Source organism: Mobula birostris, chromosome 1, assembly GCF_030028105.1.
Source record: "Mobula birostris isolate sMobBir1 chromosome 1, sMobBir1.hap1, whole genome shotgun sequence".
Taxonomy (NCBI): Eukaryota; Metazoa; Chordata; class Chondrichthyes; order Myliobatiformes; family Myliobatidae; genus Mobula; species Mobula birostris.
In genome coordinates this window covers 153,287,051-153,304,029 of record NC_092370.1, presented here as the reverse complement: position 1 = coordinate 153,304,029, position 16,979 = coordinate 153,287,051, and the positions used below count along the sequence as shown (strand labels likewise).

Here is a 16,979-nt window from a genome sequence, read left to right as displayed (position 1 = left end):
TCCAGTTTACTTCTCCTCCACAATCACCATCAGTTCAAGTCCACCACAAGTCTGTGTGATCATTTCCCTACTCTACTGGATTTATACTTATGACTGTGAGGGTAAGTACAGCTCCAATGTTATATTTAAATTTGCTGATGATGCCATTGTTGTAGGCCGAATCAAAAGTGGTGACAAATCAGCATAAAGGAGAAAAATTGAAAACATGGTTGAATAGTGCCACAAAAACTACCTCTCACTCAATATCAGCAACACCGAAGAGCTGATTATCATCTACAGGAAGATGAAACCAAAGATTCATGAGCCAGTCCTCAGAGGTGGCAAGGGTCAGCAATTTTGGATTCCTTGGTGTTATCATTGCTGAGGACCTGTTCTGGATCTAGCTTGTAAAAGTGCCGTTACAAAGGTGGCAAAGTAGCACTTTTACTTTCTTAGAAGTTTGTAAAGACTCAGCATGTCATTTAAAACTTTGACAAACTTCTATAGAGAATGCTGACTGGTTACATCATGGCCTGGTACGGGGCTTTGAATAGGAAAAGCTACAGAAAGTAGTAGATATAGCCCTGTGTGTCAGAAGTTAAGCCCTTCCCACCACTGAGCACATCAAAAAGAAGCACTGTCATAGGAAAGCAGCATCCATCATCAAGGACCCCGACGATCCAGGCCATGCTTTCTTTTCGCTGCAGCCATCACAAAGGTGGTACAGGAGCCTCAAGTCCCACACCAGTTTCAGGTACAGTTATTACACCTCAACATTCAGGCTCTTGAACCAGAGGGGATACCTTTACTCATCATAACACTGAGCTGATTTCACAACTTATTGACTCACTTTTAAGGACTCTACAACTCGTGTTCTTGATATATTTACTTATTTACGATTACTATTGTTTTTTCTTTTTCGTATTCACATAGTTTTTTGTCTTTGCACATTAGATAGCAAACATCTTTGCCTCTGTAATCTGTATATGGTCAATTACCTCAGTGCTGTTTTGCCTTACTTCTATAGACTTTATCCATCTCCCGAGTAAATACAGATGCAAAAATATCCAATTAACATCTCTTTAGGCTCTGTGCATTTACGACCACTCGGATCTTCAAGAGGACCAATTTTGTCCCTTCCTATCCTTTTGCTTTTAATATATCTGTAAATGCCCTTAGAATCGCCTTCACCTTGTCTGCTAGAGCAACTCCATTCCTTCTTTTAGCCCTCTTGATTTCCTTCCTAAGTGCTTGCTTGCATTTCTTATACACCTCAAGTATCTTATTTGTTCCTGCCTGCCTATACTTGCTATGCACCTCCTTCTTCTTAATCATATCTCTCAAAAAAAAAGCCTCCCTCAACCTATTACCCTTGCCTTTTACACTGACGGGAATATACAAACTCTATACTCACAAAATGTCACCTTTGAAGACCTCCCAGTTACCTAGTACAGCTTTGCCAGAAAACAACCTGTCCCAGTCTACTCCTACCAGATCCTTTCTAATACCATCAAAATTGGCCTTTCTCCAATTTAGGATCTTCACCTGAAGACCAGACATACATTTTTTCACAATTATCTTGAAACTAAAGGCATTATGATCACTAGATGCAAAGCGTTCCCTTACACAAACTTCTGTCACCTGCCCTGTCTCATTCCCTTATAGGAGATATAGTATCTCACTCGCCTTTTTTAGGATCTCTATGTATTGATTAAGGTAACTTTCTTGAATATGTCTTTTTACAGTGTGGGAATCTCAATCAATATGTGGCAAATTAAAATCACCTACTATCACAACCTTATGTTTCTTGCAACTGGATCAGAATCAGATATAATATCATTGGTATACAGTATGTTGTAAAATTTGTTAACTACACAGCAACAGTAGAATGAAATACATGATAAATAAATACAGAGAAAAATGAGGAAGAGGTACAGTCAATGTTTCAGGCCAAGACCCTTCATCAGGACTACATTGGTTTGTAGTCCTGATGAAGGGTCTCGGCCTGAAACGTCGACTGTACCTCTTCCTAAGAGATGCTGCCTGGCCTGCTGCGTTCACCAGCAACTTTGATGTGTGTTGCTTGAATTTCCAGCATCTGCAGAATTCCTCGTGTTTGCATAGAGAAAAATGAGTTACATTAAGTGTGCATGTGTGTGTGTGTGTGTGTGTGTGTGTGTATACACATATATATATTTAATGACTATTAAATAGTTAAGTTAAAATTGGTTATTGCAAAATAACAAATAAAGAAAACAGTGAGGTAGTGTTCATGGGTTCAATGTCCATTTAGAAATCAGATGGCAGGGTGGAACAAACTGTTCCTGAATCACTGATGTACTCCTTCCCAACGGTAACAATGTGAAGAGGGCTCGACCTGGGTTGTTGGAATCTTAATGATGGACACCACCTTCCTAAGACACCTTTCCTTAAAGATGTCTTGGATACTACGGAGGCTGATACCCATGATAGAGCTGACTAATTTTACAAGGTCCTGGAACCTATTTCAATCTTCTGCAGTAGTCTCCCACCCCACCTCCCCACCAGACGATGATGCAGCCAGTCAGAATGTTCTCCATGGTACATTTGTAGAAGTTTCCAAGTGTTTTAGTTGACAAACCATATCTCCTTAAACTCCTAATGAAATATAGCTGCTGTCTTGCCTTTTTTTTATAGCTGCATCAGGTTAGGCCCTTAGAGATATTGAGACCTAGGAACTTGAAATTGCTCACTCTCTCCACTTCTGATCCCTGTATGAGGATTGGTTTATGTTTCCTCGTCTTACCCTTGCTGAAATTCATAATCAGCTCTTTGAGCTTGCTGACGTTGAGTGCAAGGTTGATGCTGTGACACCACTCAACTAATTGATATACCTCACTCCTGCACGCCCTTTTGTCACCATCTGAAATTCTGCAAACAATGGCTGGTCTTCATGATGTTGGGCTTTGCTTTGCAGGAATAATGGCCTGCAAACCCTGCCAGAATTGACATGCATCCAATGTCATCCCTATTCTCTCCTGGAACTGTTTCTTGGCTCTTGAAATAGCCCTCCATGAGTCATATGTGGTTTTCTTTACAGACCTCGATCTGCAGACTTAAATGCCACAGATCTAGCCCTTAGCAAGCTGGAAGTTCCTGGTTCATCCATGTCTTTTGGTTTGGGAATGTACAGCAAGTTTTCATAGGCACACACTCATTCACATAGGCTTTAATGAAGTCGGTGACAACTGTGGCATACTCATCCAGATTCCAAGATGACTCCCTGAACATAATCCAGTCCACTGATTCAAAGCAGTCCTGTAGACGCTCCTGTGCTTCCCTTGTCCATACGTTCTTGGTCCTCACTACCAGTGCTGCAGTCTTCAGTCTCTGCCTATACTCAGGGAGTAGAAGTACAGCCAGGTGATCAGACTTTCCAAGGTGTGGACGAGGGATAGCACAGTAGGCACTCTTGATCTTAGTGTAATAGTGGTTCAATGTGTTATCTCCTCTGGTACTACAGGTGAATTGTTGGTAATAATTTTTAGTGACCTTATCAAGCTGGCCTAGTTAATGATGGGGAATACATCAGGGTGTGCTGTTTCATTCCTCTTGGTTACATCGCTCAGTTCATCTAAAGCCTGTTTGATATTACCCTGAGGTGGAATATACACCACTAGCAAAAAGATCGATGAAATCTCCCGTGGCAGGTAAAATAGCCAGCACTTAATTGAGGTATTCCAGGTCTGGTGAGCAATATTGGGACGTCACCGACACATTAATACACCATGAGGAGTTGATTGTGAGATACATCTCCACCGCTGCTTTTGAGAGACTTGACCGACCTGTCTTGACTGTGTATTGTGAACCCGTCTATTTGAATCACTGTGTCCGGCACGGTAGGGGTTAACCTAGATTTCAGAAAACAGAGGACGCAAGCATTCCTAACGTCCATCTGATACAACACCCTAGCTCTGAGATCGTCAATTCTATTTACCAGAGACTATTCGTTTGCCAGCAAGATAGTTGACATTGGGAGTTGAAAACCTTGTTTTTCCCAAGTGCACTGTCAGACCAGCACGTCAACCCCTCTTTCATCAGTGGCTTCTTAAAGGGGCAAATTGGCTCCTCTGAATCCCACTGATAATTGGGTGGTCTATGTATAATCCCATTAATTTGGTCATCCTTTTCTTATTTCTCAGTTCCACCCATATAGAATCAGTAAATAAGATCTCCAGTCTATCCTGTCTGAGTACAGCCGTGGCATTTTCTCGACTAGTAATGCCATACACCCCGTTTTTAAAATCTCTCCCTCTATCACATCTAAAACTTATGATATGCACCAGCTGCTCCCATGGCTTCACATGACCCTAACTGGGAGTGGGTGGGGGGAGCTAAGCAGGAACCACACCTTGCCCAAGGGTGACTTGCAGGCTAACACCTTACACCTCATTTGGTAGAGACCTATCTCCACCCTGCCACTCAGCATTCAACACATACAACTCAGATCATTAGTCCCACCACGTTCAACCTTTCAATTCCTGACATTGTATGTATACTTAACATCTTTTCCCACAACCCCTCCACTATATATTCTGATGCTCTGCTCCCATCCCCCTGCACCTCTAGTTTAATTCCCTCCCCACCCCCATATATCAATAGCAAATCTTCTTGCAAGGGTATTAGCCCCCTCGAGTTCAGGTGTACTCCAGGCTGTAAAGATCTCATCTTCCCTGCAAGAGAGTCCAATAATTCAGAAACCTGAAGCCCTCCCTCCTGCACCATCACCTTAGCCACATGATTTTCTCATTTCAGGCCTCACTAGCATGTGGCATAGGTAGCAATCTTGAGATCACAATCATGGAAGTCATGTCATCTCATCACCCATTCCACCCATTTCTTGGTACTGACATAGACCACAGCCTCTGGGTGCTTACCCTCCCACTTAAGAATGTTGTGGATTCAATCTGAGATATCTCTAACCCTGGGATCCAGGAGACAACATTCCATGTGGAAATTTCATTCTCGTCCACATAATCTCCTGTTCTTCTATCCATTGAATTTCCTATCACAACAGCTCACCTCTTCTCCCTTCCTTTCTGAGCCACTAAGCCAGACAGTGCCAGAGACCTGACCTCTGTGGCTGTCCTCTGCAAGGTCATCCTTGTTAGCAGTACCTTGTTATTGAGGGGAACAAGCACAAGGGTACTTTGCACTGGCTGCCTATCCCCTTTCCCTCTCGCATCAGTCAACAGTTATCAGTATCCTGCACCTTGGGTGCAACTACTTCCTTGCATGTCCTGTCTATCAATCTCTCAGCTTCCCAAATGATTGAGGGTTTATCCAGTTCCAACTCCTTAACATGGTCTGTTAGAAGCTGCAGTTGAATGCACTTTTTGCAGGTGTAGTCGTCAGGGACGCTGGAGGTCTCTCTATGTTCCCAGATCTTGAGGGGGAAGGGGGGAGGAGAGGTAAAATCTTCTTACCTTCTCGCCTAAGCCTCTTGAGCCAAAGCCTCAACTCCCTGCTCTAACACTGGCCAACTCATACATTGGCCACTATGCTCAAACCTGACATCTTTTTATTGGCTTCTTCCAAGTAGTAAATTAATTACAATCCAATATCTCCTCAGGAACTGTAGGGTGCAGAATGTCCCAACTGCTCCCACTCACTTCTTTTGAAATCCCTCTTTCTCTCTGGTTCTCTCAGTTATTTTTGGTTTTATCTTCTGTAGCTATCTATTCTTCTGCCTACTCACCATGTATCTAGAGAAGTTTATGCATACTCCACTCCCTTCAGTTTCCAGAGATATAGAAAATCATAGAAGAATTCACAAGTTAAACAAATCTTGGGAGACTGATACAAAGTCTTGACCTGAAACATCAACCACCATGTTGCCTCCACAGACGCTGCCTGACTCATTGAATTCTTCCAGCAGTTGGATTTTGCTTCAGATTCCACTATGTGCAGTCTCTTGTGTCTCCATATGGGAAAAACACCTTCTTTCCAAGCCTTCCAGCCCAATACCTGAAAACCCAACAACCACCCTTTATGTTGGTGAGGGACTGTTTCCCTCTTCTGGGGAAATTAGAACTAGAAGTCATAGTCTCAGAATCAACTATTTGGTTTCGGATTTCTCCATCAAATAGTTGCAAATCTGAAATGCCCCACTTGAAGGGCTGTGAATGTTCAGTCATCAAATACATTCAAGGCAAGGTTCAATAGACTTTTGGACTCTAAAGGGATTGAGTGAGTGAGAAAGTAGATTTGAGGTGGAGCATCTTATTGACAGGGTCAAGAAGCCATAATTCACTTCTGCTCTTGCTTCGTACATACTTACATCAGTCATTCTTCACTCTTACCCCAGTTTAAATTCACCTCTGGAATTAAACACATGCCCTGCGCCAACCAAAACCTTTAAGACCAATTTTAAATATAAAGAGCACTAGCTATTTTCTCCCAATAATAAACAATAAACAAAGTGCTGCCTGAATCAAGACATTTTACATATAGCACAAAATTGATCTAATATCTGCATTAAGCTGAACTGTTGCAGGTTGTTCACACATTGAAAAAACTCTGCGTATGATTTCAGGAGTGAATTAATTTAACTCCCTTTTTCCATTCATGTATCATAACCATAGATTTCTGTTCATTGACTTGGGGACTGCCAGTTTAACACATCTTCCCAAGATGGCAATTGTGGACAGTTCACAAACTACGAGATACATTTCTTCTGAATTCTGATCAATGCAATCGGCAGCATGTAACTTCCCTTTAAGAAATATCCTTTTGAAACCTCTAAATGTACTAGTGATTTTACGATCTCTGGAAGGATTCAGCAAATTTGGCTCAAGAATGCAGGTACAGCCATCGCTGAGGCAGACTTCAGTCCAGAATAAAGATTCGAGACTTGAGAGTGGAAAATGAACTGGTATTCAGCATCGTCTGTCTGTGTTTGACCCATTTCCTTCTCCTTGCTACTACTATCAGGGTGCAGGAGGCTTGAGTCCCATGTTGCCTGGTTTGGGATCAGTTGTTGCCCTGCAGACATCAGGATCCTGGACCAGTTTCACTTGTCTCAGTGCTGAACTGACTCTGCAGCTGTGTACACACTTTTGGAAATTTGCAGTTCACATTCTAGGTTTTTAAATTTTTTTTTACTATTTGCATGATTTGTCCTCTTTTGCACCTTGGATGTTTCTCAGTTTTTGTTGTGTGTAGTTTTTCATGGATGCTATTGTGTTCCTTTGTTTTGTGAGTGCCTGCATGAAGATGAATCTTAGGGTTGTACATGGTGTATAGTGGATTCCAGTTAATTGGGACATCGGGACAAATACATTTTGGCCCAATTAAGCAGGTGCCCCAATTAGCTGAAGTTTCATGGAAATATTTTAAAAAAATATATAAAAAAAAGACAAACTACTGTTTAACTGAGTAACAAATTATATATTTAAATACAATACAGAACAAATTAGAACACTACAAATATATGAGTGGTTGTCCATCATATGATGAATAGGAAACCTGTGCAGAAGAATTTTTAAAGAGTAAAAGCCCTGCACTGGGGCTCTCTCTCGACCTCAAAAGTCCAAGTCCAGTGGTACAAGTAGTCATCACAACTGGGGTCTTCCTTGGTTGTAGTGGATGATCATGACTTCTACTGTGCCTTGTCCTGCCCTACACTCTCCACAGAGCAATGCAGAACCGCCTTTCTGGCTGTTGGATCTCACTGTAGATGTCATCCGCCCAGTCTACCAGAGCTGACTTCACTTGCTTGGACAGGCATGTCTCTATTTCATAGGGGTACGAGACCCATCGGCTACCCTCACCTCGTGTAACCCGCCTGTAGAAGTGGTGTACCAGGGTGTGGCCGCTGATGTATGCAAACAGCTACTTGGAGCCACAGGTGAGAGCTGAATGTCCGGTGGGGACCAAGGGTGACATTCAAGATGATTCAAATTCTTTGTAGATCCTAACTCGTTGAAGTAGTGAAATCATTTCATTTTCACACCCAGCTGTTTCAGGCATTTTCAAGCCTGAATGCTTGAAACTGTAGTAAGAGAAACTGTTATGAATTGCTTTATTGCCATTTCTCATCAACTAGCAATAACCAAAATCACTACGTTTTCAACACAAACACACACAATTGATGCTATTTAAAAACTGTTCGCTCCAAGCACGGTGTAGTGTCTAATGGCCACAGAACTGCACATGACTAATACTAATTAGAAACTGCAACTGTCTTCTGTCCCAATTAAGCAGCAGAGTGTCCCAAATAAGTGAAGGGAATCCCAATCACTTTCTTGCTTAGTTGTTTTGTACTTTAAGAGTTTTCCCAAATAAACAACTGTCCCAATTAATGAATGACCCAATTAATTGTAATGCACTGTACATACTTTGTTAAAAATTTTGACTTTTGAAATTATGGTGGAAAACATCAGCAATAACAAGGTAAAAATTTAATTTTATTACAACTGCTGTACTATCCAAGTAATTATATTTAGATAAATACAAAATGATAACTTCCTAAGTACTGTAGAGGGGAGGAAATACACCTACATGTCCTCAGTTTTGTTTGCATCCCATGCCCTTTTCCATTCTCCTTTGGAATTCTTGTGACGTGCCAACCTTTCCTGATCAATCTGTTCTCGCTCCTTCTTCCAGCGGATGTACTCTGCTCTCTCCCGCCCCGTCATCAACATGGTCATATCCACAGTGCCTTTCTGTGCTGGAATCCCACCCTCCTGAAGCAAACAGAAAAAGTACTGTATTAAATGAACAACATTTTCATTAAAGTTAGACTGCATAATTAGTCAAGATCAATATGTCTCCTTATCAATTCCAACCACCTGTATTGGACAAATAACACTAACTATTTGCCACCATCATTTGGGCCAATTACAAAGGAATGGATTTAACACTGTAAGCTATCAGCTAGTTTATCATTCGCAGTATCTGCTTCAAAGAGGTTTGATGGTTGTCCAGAATTCTTTACATTCATACATTGAACACAAGGGCCACTTTTACTTCTCAACCATATCATGTAAACTGTCAATTCCCTTCTTTAATCACTGCAATCCTTGTGGTGCAGAAGGGATTTTTCCAGATGCTCACAAGGAAGATTTTACTCAGGGGTCTGGGCAAGTTGCATCATTGTCAATGCATAGGTCAATATACATAATACAGTTTATTTCTTATTCTGGTTTGCTGTAGCATTTCTGACTAATTTGAGTGGATTTCTGGGCTATGTTACGGGCAGTCAAGGAACAACAAATTTGCTGTGGACTGGAATTATTATATTAGATTGCCATTACTGATACCAATTATCATTTCAGATTATTTAACTGAATTTATATTTCCCAGTAGTCCCATTGGGATTTGAATCTATACTTCGAAATCAGATATCCAGATGGCAGGATGTATGTTGCCTCCTAGTTTCCAAGGTCAAGAGTATCTCCAAGAAAGTGCAAAGAGGGTAACCAGCCAAAGGTTGTTGGTACAAATGACACAGGCAGAACAAGGGACAATTTTCCTGGTATTCAGTGAACCATCTAGAATGCTAAGGGCCTGGGTTAGATGGGATGCAATTGATGAACTGTGTCTAGGAAAGTTCCTGAATCAATATATAGGGAGGTCTTCCAGGAAGAGTGCAATACAGGATCTCAGGGCAGGAGGCAGAGTAAGTAACTGAAGTGGCAGTCAGGGAGCAATTTGGCTTGAAAAACAATTAATTACTAATTTTAAGATAATAATGGAGAAGGATAGGTCATGTTTAAAGGTTATGGCTCTAAACTGAAGCAGGGATAATTTTGGGAGAAAAAGACAGGATCTAGCAGAGGTCAATTGGATGAGCCTCTTTAAAAGGAAAGGAACAACTGGCAAGTGGAAGGCTTTCAAGAGCGTGACAAGTACCCAAGAGCAGTGTGCTCCTGTTAGGGTGAAGGGTAAGCCTGGTAAGTTTCGGGAGCCTTGACTGACAACAGATATTGAGGTTCTGATCAAGAGGAAGGAAGCATACATAGGGTTCAGAAGGTCAGAACTGAGCAAATCCCTTGATGACTAAAAAATGATAATACACTTAAGAAAGAAGTAAGCAAGGCATAGAGAGGGTATGAGATGGATCTGGCAGTTAAGTTTAAAAACTCAAAGTACATTTATTATCAAAGTATGTATGCAGTATACAATTCTGAGATTCGTCTTCCCACAGACAGCCATGAAACTAAGAAAAACAATGGATTCTGTTCAAAGAAAACATTAACCCTCCCATGCACAAAAGAAAAACAAATCGTGCAAATAGCAACAAAAAAACAATCGAAAAACACAGAATATAAAACACAAAGTCAAAAGAATCCAGCATTGCTGCCCCAATTCAAAATTGCCCAAAATAGCAACAAATACAGGAACGAAATCAGAAACCGATCATAATGTGAACACAGAGTCCAATCCACACACCGTGTTGATTAAACTTTGCTCCAGCACCATTTTCTGAGAGTATCGAGGGAGAAATCGATCATTCGAATACAAGGACCTTCCTTTGGGAGCAACGAGTGAGATGGAGAGAGAAACTGTCACACATAGACATCTTTCTCTGGCAGCAGCAAGTGAGAGACTGGAAGATGGTGCAGAATGCCCACTCACTTTCCGCAATTGCCTCAATGATTTCAATCTTCCTAGGTGCCATATTCAGCAAGACATGGAGTTGATCACGGGCTCATGCCCCATCCCCAAGCTTCTTGGCCTTGATGCCGCATGCTTCACTCGATGCCTCACGGAACTCTCTCGGAGACACCAGATTCTCATCAGCCTGAAAACACTCCACCAAGTAACAGAACCACATTTGAAAGTAAAAGAACATGTAAAAGATGTGAAAGAAGTAGCTTAGTGGAGGATGTCACATTGTTCACTGATGCCATCTTCTTCAGGCAGGTTAAAGAAAATCCCATGGCTATATTAAGAGTAAACTGGTGGCTAGGGAAAGAGTAGTACCCCTTGTATCTTGAGCTGTAGGAGACAGGTGAGATTGTTAACAAATATTTCTTCTTGACGTTTACTGAGGATGAAAGGAAAACAAGTGAAGAGGTTTAGGAGGTCATTCACATTACCACGGAGGAGGTATTTGTAGCCTTAGAATACATTATGTTGGATTAATCCCCAGGGTCTGACTGAGTGCACCCCTGGATTTTGTGGGAGGCTACAGAGGAGATTGCAGAGTCCCTTGTGGAGATATTTACTTCATCATTAGTCATTGGTGAAGTTCCTGAAGTTGTTCCATTGTTTACAAAGGCTAGCAAGGACAAGCCAAGAAGCTACAGACTGATCACTGACATCAGTAGTGGGGAAGTTACTGGACAGAATTCTGAGGAACTGTAGCTACCAGCATTAGGATAGACAGAGTCTGTTCAGGAGGAATTAGCATGGCTTTGTGAGTGGGAAGTTATGCTTGACAAGCCTTTTGAAAAAGTAACCAAAAATATAGATGAAGGTAGGACAGTGGATATGGTCTATTTGAACTTTAGCAAGACTTTCCACAAAGTCCTTCACAGTAGACTGATCAGGAAGGTTAGTTCCCATGGAATCCAGACAGAGCTAGTTAGGTGGATTCAAAATTGGCTTTGAAGTATGAAGCAGAACATGATAGCTAAAGACAGTTTCTTGGAATGGAGACCGGTGACCGGCAGTGTGCTACAAGGGTCTGTATGGGCACTTATTATTCATTATTTATATAAATGATTTGGATGCAAATGCAGAAGGCTTGATCATTAAGTTTGTGTTTGACACATAATTAGGAGATATTGTTGATAGTGAAGTAGGTTATTGTAGATTAGACTGGGATCTTAATCATTTAGGAAAGTGAGCTGGAGTGTAGCAAATGATTTTCAATACAGGTAAACGTGAGGTGAGACAACTTGGAAAGATTAAGTCAGCGTGGACTTGTACTGTGAATGGGATGGCACTAGACAGTATAATGGAACAGAGGGATCTAGGAGTAGAAGTGCCTAGATTGCTGAAAGCAGCATCACATGGTAGTGAAAAAGTTGTTTTGCTTCAGTCAAGGCACTGAGGATATAACAGGACATAATGTTGCATAAGTTGTTAGTGAGGCCACACTTTGTGTACAACGTTATTGGAAAGATGAGGTTAAACTAGAAAGAGTGCAGAAAAGATATATGAGGATATTGCCAAGATGAGAGGGCCTGAGTTATAGGGAGAAGCTGGCCAGGCTAGATCTTTAGTCCTTAGAATGTAGGAGAATGAGGGGTGAGCTTATCAAAACACATAAAACTATGAGATGCATAGATACAGTAGCCAGTAACAGTCATTTTCCCAGGATAGGGGAGCCTAAAACTAGAGGTAATAGATTTGGGGTCAAAACCTAAAGATTTAAAAAAGACCTGATGTGCAACTTTAACATGCAAAGGGTCATAGAGGCAGGTGCAACAGTATTACATAAGAAGCTTCGGATAAGTACATGAAGGAGTGGAGTTTAGAGGAACATGAATCAAATGCAGGAAATCCGGACAAGTTAAATGACCATCGTGGTTGGCAAGGACTAGTCGGGCCAAAAAAATCTACGGGTAGCTGATCAATTGTTGGATTATGGGAGAAACAGATGATGACCTAAAGACTACTATTCCGTATTTCAGAATCCAAAATGTTCACATTAATAAATCTGTAAGGATAAAGAAATGTGCAAATGCTGATGAGCAAATGATAGAGATTGAGTTAAAAGGTAACCATAAATGCTATACTGCAATGACTTATTTTAAAATAATATTTACTTGGTGCTGGTGGCTATCCAAAAAAATATAAATGGAACCAAATTTGCATGAGACCAAGCATGTAGCTTGAAGTGGTCAGACCTATTAACTACTTTGGAGGCAGAACCAGAATTCTACAGAGCTATTCTTACATTCTGATATGAAACAAAAGCTGGAAGCATTGTTTAAAGTGAGGCTATGGAACAGACAACTTCCTGGCAGTCGTACTGAGGACCTGCACTTCAGAACCAAGCCAATTCCAGTTTAGTTCCAACACTGGTATCTACACACCAAAATGGAAAATTGTACAGCTACTAAGTTCAGAAAAAGAGGAACAATATAAACCAGGTAATCACACTCCAGTTGGTATACTCTCAATCATCTGCAAAGTGACAGAGAGTGCCACTAACGGTATTATCAAGAGACACTTACCGCTAGTAACATACCCACCAAAGCCCATTTTGGAATTCATTAGGATCACATGGCTGCAGATCTGATCACAGCCTTGGTCTGACCATGTTCTTGCCCAGGGTCTAGTGCCTCCTTTTGAAGTTGACAAAGGCACAGGAAGCCAAGTGATATGATACTGATCTACTCAAAAAGGGAAGCGTATTTCAGAAATGCTGAGAAACTCAGTCCAAGAAAATGTAACCTTTAAAGTGTCAAAGCCTTTTACAGATCAAGGTAAAAATTAATTCACACAACTCCAAAACCAAAATGGTTTTGATGTTTCACAGTGGAGCAATTTTACACAGCTTCCCAGGTCCACAAGTGTCTATTTGGGAATATGTCTTCTTATTCTTTGCAACATTTACATTTTTTCACCATTATCAATATCAACAGTAGTAGAATATTCATCTGCAGAGAAATTTTCAAGTAAAACAATTGCACTTACGTATTCATCAAGTAACCAACATCTACTTTGCCCATTTCCCCTGAATGATGCTACTTAAAGAGCCAGTATTCAAACTGCCCATCTATTCCAACTGTGATTCTTGACCTTAAATACAACGTGCAAATGTGCCTTCACTGCTTCACTCACAGAAGTAATTCTCAGTTTCTTATCCTCACATCATGCCAGACTACAGTTGACCTGTGTCACATCTCATGATCATCTGCTCACTGCTGTATCAGGCAGGACACTCAAAGTCCAGTATTTCCTCAGTCCACTGGAGTTGGCCATATGCACACAGGTATTTTTCTCTACTGTGAAAACATCTGCAGACTGGACTCTTGTCATTACAGAAACCTCCTCGAAAACATCTTACCTAGCTGGAACTGTGGTGGCTTCCAAGGTCTTCTTGCACAGAGAACATGTACCTGCATGCCTCCCTGGGAGTACTCCTGCAAACACCTACAAATCATTTACTTAGTTCATAGATGCTTGCTGCAGACCTTAAAGGAATTTATCAAATATGTGGCATAAACATCCCAAATTCATATGGACCTCAAGCACCCAACAGCTGTGCAGCCATAATGTTTGATGAGTGCACAAATGAAAGCACAATCTTTTTGAAGAAATTGCTCTGGATTTACTAAGGATGGTAGCAGTAGTGCATTTTATCTGCTTTAAGAAACACAATTACTGAATAAATTGACTTTGCCAAGTGGTATATATCCTATCTCAGCACAATTCAACTGCAATACTGGCATTAAATGTTCGGGGAGATAAAAGGACTATTACCTATGTTCTGGCAATGTCTATTTGGACAGAAGGTTGGGTAGAGCGAGATAAAAGTAGTTTGACCTGTACCAACCTACAGAACATAGGAGGCTCTGCCTCAAGGTGGCAACATCCATCAAAGATCCCACCATTTGGGCCATGCCATCTTCTTGCACCTGTCAGCAGGCAGGAGGTACCGAAGTCTCACAACACCAGGTTCAAAAACAGCTACTCCGCTTCAACCATTCAGCTTTTGAAGAAACCTGCACAACCCTAAACATTACAGTTCAGTAACACTATTACCGCCTTGATCACTTTGCACTAAAACTGACTTTCTTCCCACAAACTATGGACTCACTTTCAAGGACTCTTCATCTCATGTTGTTGATATCTTTTGCTTATTTCTTTAGTAGTATTAATTCAATTTTTTTCTTTCTTTTCACATTTGCAGTTTGTTTTATTTTGCACTCTGGTTATCTGCCTGTTGGTGCGCTCTTTCACTGATTGATTCCTTTATGGTTATTGGATTTATTGAGTATGCTCACAAGAAAATGAATCTCAGGGTGGTATATGGTGACATATATGTAATTTGAACTTTTTTTGTTTGAATTCTGCTCTTTCTCTTAAAGTGTGTGCAATTCAGGTTTAATTTATGCTTTGCTTCTGAATGCTGTTCATATGATGTTATGTGTTTGTGATGCTGCAAGTGGGCTTTTCATTGCACCTGTACGTAAGGCAATAAACTCAGCTTTGAATTTAAAAAGATAAATATCAGTTTGAGAATTCACTCAATGATAATTAATGTTACACTTCCTCAAACCTTGTACTTGGATATCAATTTGGGTTTTATGTACTGGCATTCTGCAGTAAATTTTAATCCAATGAACAAGATGTACGATGGCAGCTTGCCATCTTCTTCTCAGGGACATTTAGGAATGGGCAGCAAGTGCTAATATACAGTACATATATCAGAAATTACATCCCACAAATGAATAGATAAAGCAACATTTATTTATGGCATATAGCAGTTTATTTAAAACATGCAACAGTTAACATTTCAGGTTCATAACCTTTCATAAGAAAGAGAAACAATTAAAACTGCAGAGAAAGGAAAAAAGGAAGGGAAGGAACAAGAAAAATAATGAGAAGGTGGGAGACACTAAAGATCAATCACTGCAATCTGCAACATGTAATTTCACTTTGAGCAATGTACTTTTAAATCAACTTAATGATCTACAGATTTCACGACATTATAAGGGACTCAGTGACTTAACTCTCAAGCAAGCAGGGATAGTACCTATAAGCAGACAAAGGTTTATTGTCATGGCTGGAAGCGAGGCAGGAGGGGGAACTCTAAGCCAGGCTGAAATATAGAGGAAGGAGACCCCCACTGCCCAGTATCTTGTTAGCAGATATGCAGTTGCTGGAGAACAAAATTAAGAACCTGAGGGGAAGATTGCTGCATCGAAGAGAAATGAGAAATTGTTATGTTCTATGTTTGACTGAGACATTGCTTAATGCCAGATACGAGAATCAAACACGAAGGCTTCTCAATTCACAGGATAGAACAAACTGCTGATTCCAAAAAAGCAAAATGGAGGTATGTATTTCATGATAAACTCTTAGTGGTGCTCTGATGTGGCAGCTTTGTTAAACTCATATTCCCCTGACCTTGAACACCTAACAGCCAAATGCTGTCTGTTCTATTTACCTTGGGAGTTCTCCTCCATAATCCTGACTACAGTTGATATACCACCAAAGGCTGACTGTAATCAAGTGCTTGAAATACTGCATGATGCCATCTTTAAACAAGAAACAGTCCATCTCAACACATTTCAAATCATAGTCGGGGACTTCAACTTGGCTTGTTTGAAGAAAACTCTGCCCAATTAGCACAAGCCTATAACTTGTAGCACTAGAGGTCCCAATATATTAGACATTTGTTATACTGAGATAAAGAATGTCTATCGTTCCATGCCCAGACTGCATTTCAGGAAGTCTGATCACTTAGCTGCATACAGGCGGAGGCTAAAAACTAAAGGTCCAGAGATGACGTCAACAAAGAGGTGGCCATGGGAGGGAGAAGAGCAGCTACAGGATTCCTTCAAATTAGTGCACTGGGCTGTGTTTAATGACTCATCTGTAGATCTGAATAAAGATAACTGTGTGGCTAAGCAAAGCTCCAATGCCATATTCAAGTTTGTTGACGACACCACTGTCACTAGCTAAATTAGAGGTTATGATGAATCAGAATATAGAGGGAGACTTGAAAATCTGGCTGAGTGGTGCCATAGCAACAGCCTCTTACTAAAGTTAGCACAAGCAGGGAGCTGATTATTGACTTCAGGAGAAGGAAACCAGAGATCCCTGAGCCAGTCCTCATTGGAGGATCAGAGGTGGAGAGGGTCAGCAACTTTAAACTCTTTGGCATTATCATTTCAGAGGACCTGTCCTGGGCCCAGCATGCAAGTGCAAATATGAAGAAAACACAGCAATGCCTCTACTTCCTTAGGAGTTTGCAAAGATTTGGCATGACATCTAAAATTTTGACAAACTCCTACAGATGTGTAGTGGAGTGCATATTGACTGGCTGTATC

General features: G+C 40.9%; 1 protein-coding gene across 1 annotated transcript in view; it reads right to left on the bottom strand.

Annotated features, from left to right (window-relative positions):
- Positions 1–16,979, bottom strand: part of LOC140200692 (uncharacterized) — a 409,587-nt gene that overhangs the window by 111,701 nt on the left and 280,907 nt on the right. Inside the window, exon 10 of the mRNA XM_072264267.1 lies at positions 8,521–8,705. Coding sequence (XP_072120368.1) covers positions 8,521–8,705 — 185 coding nt within the window. The remainder of the gene's footprint in view (positions 1–8,520; positions 8,706–16,979) is intronic.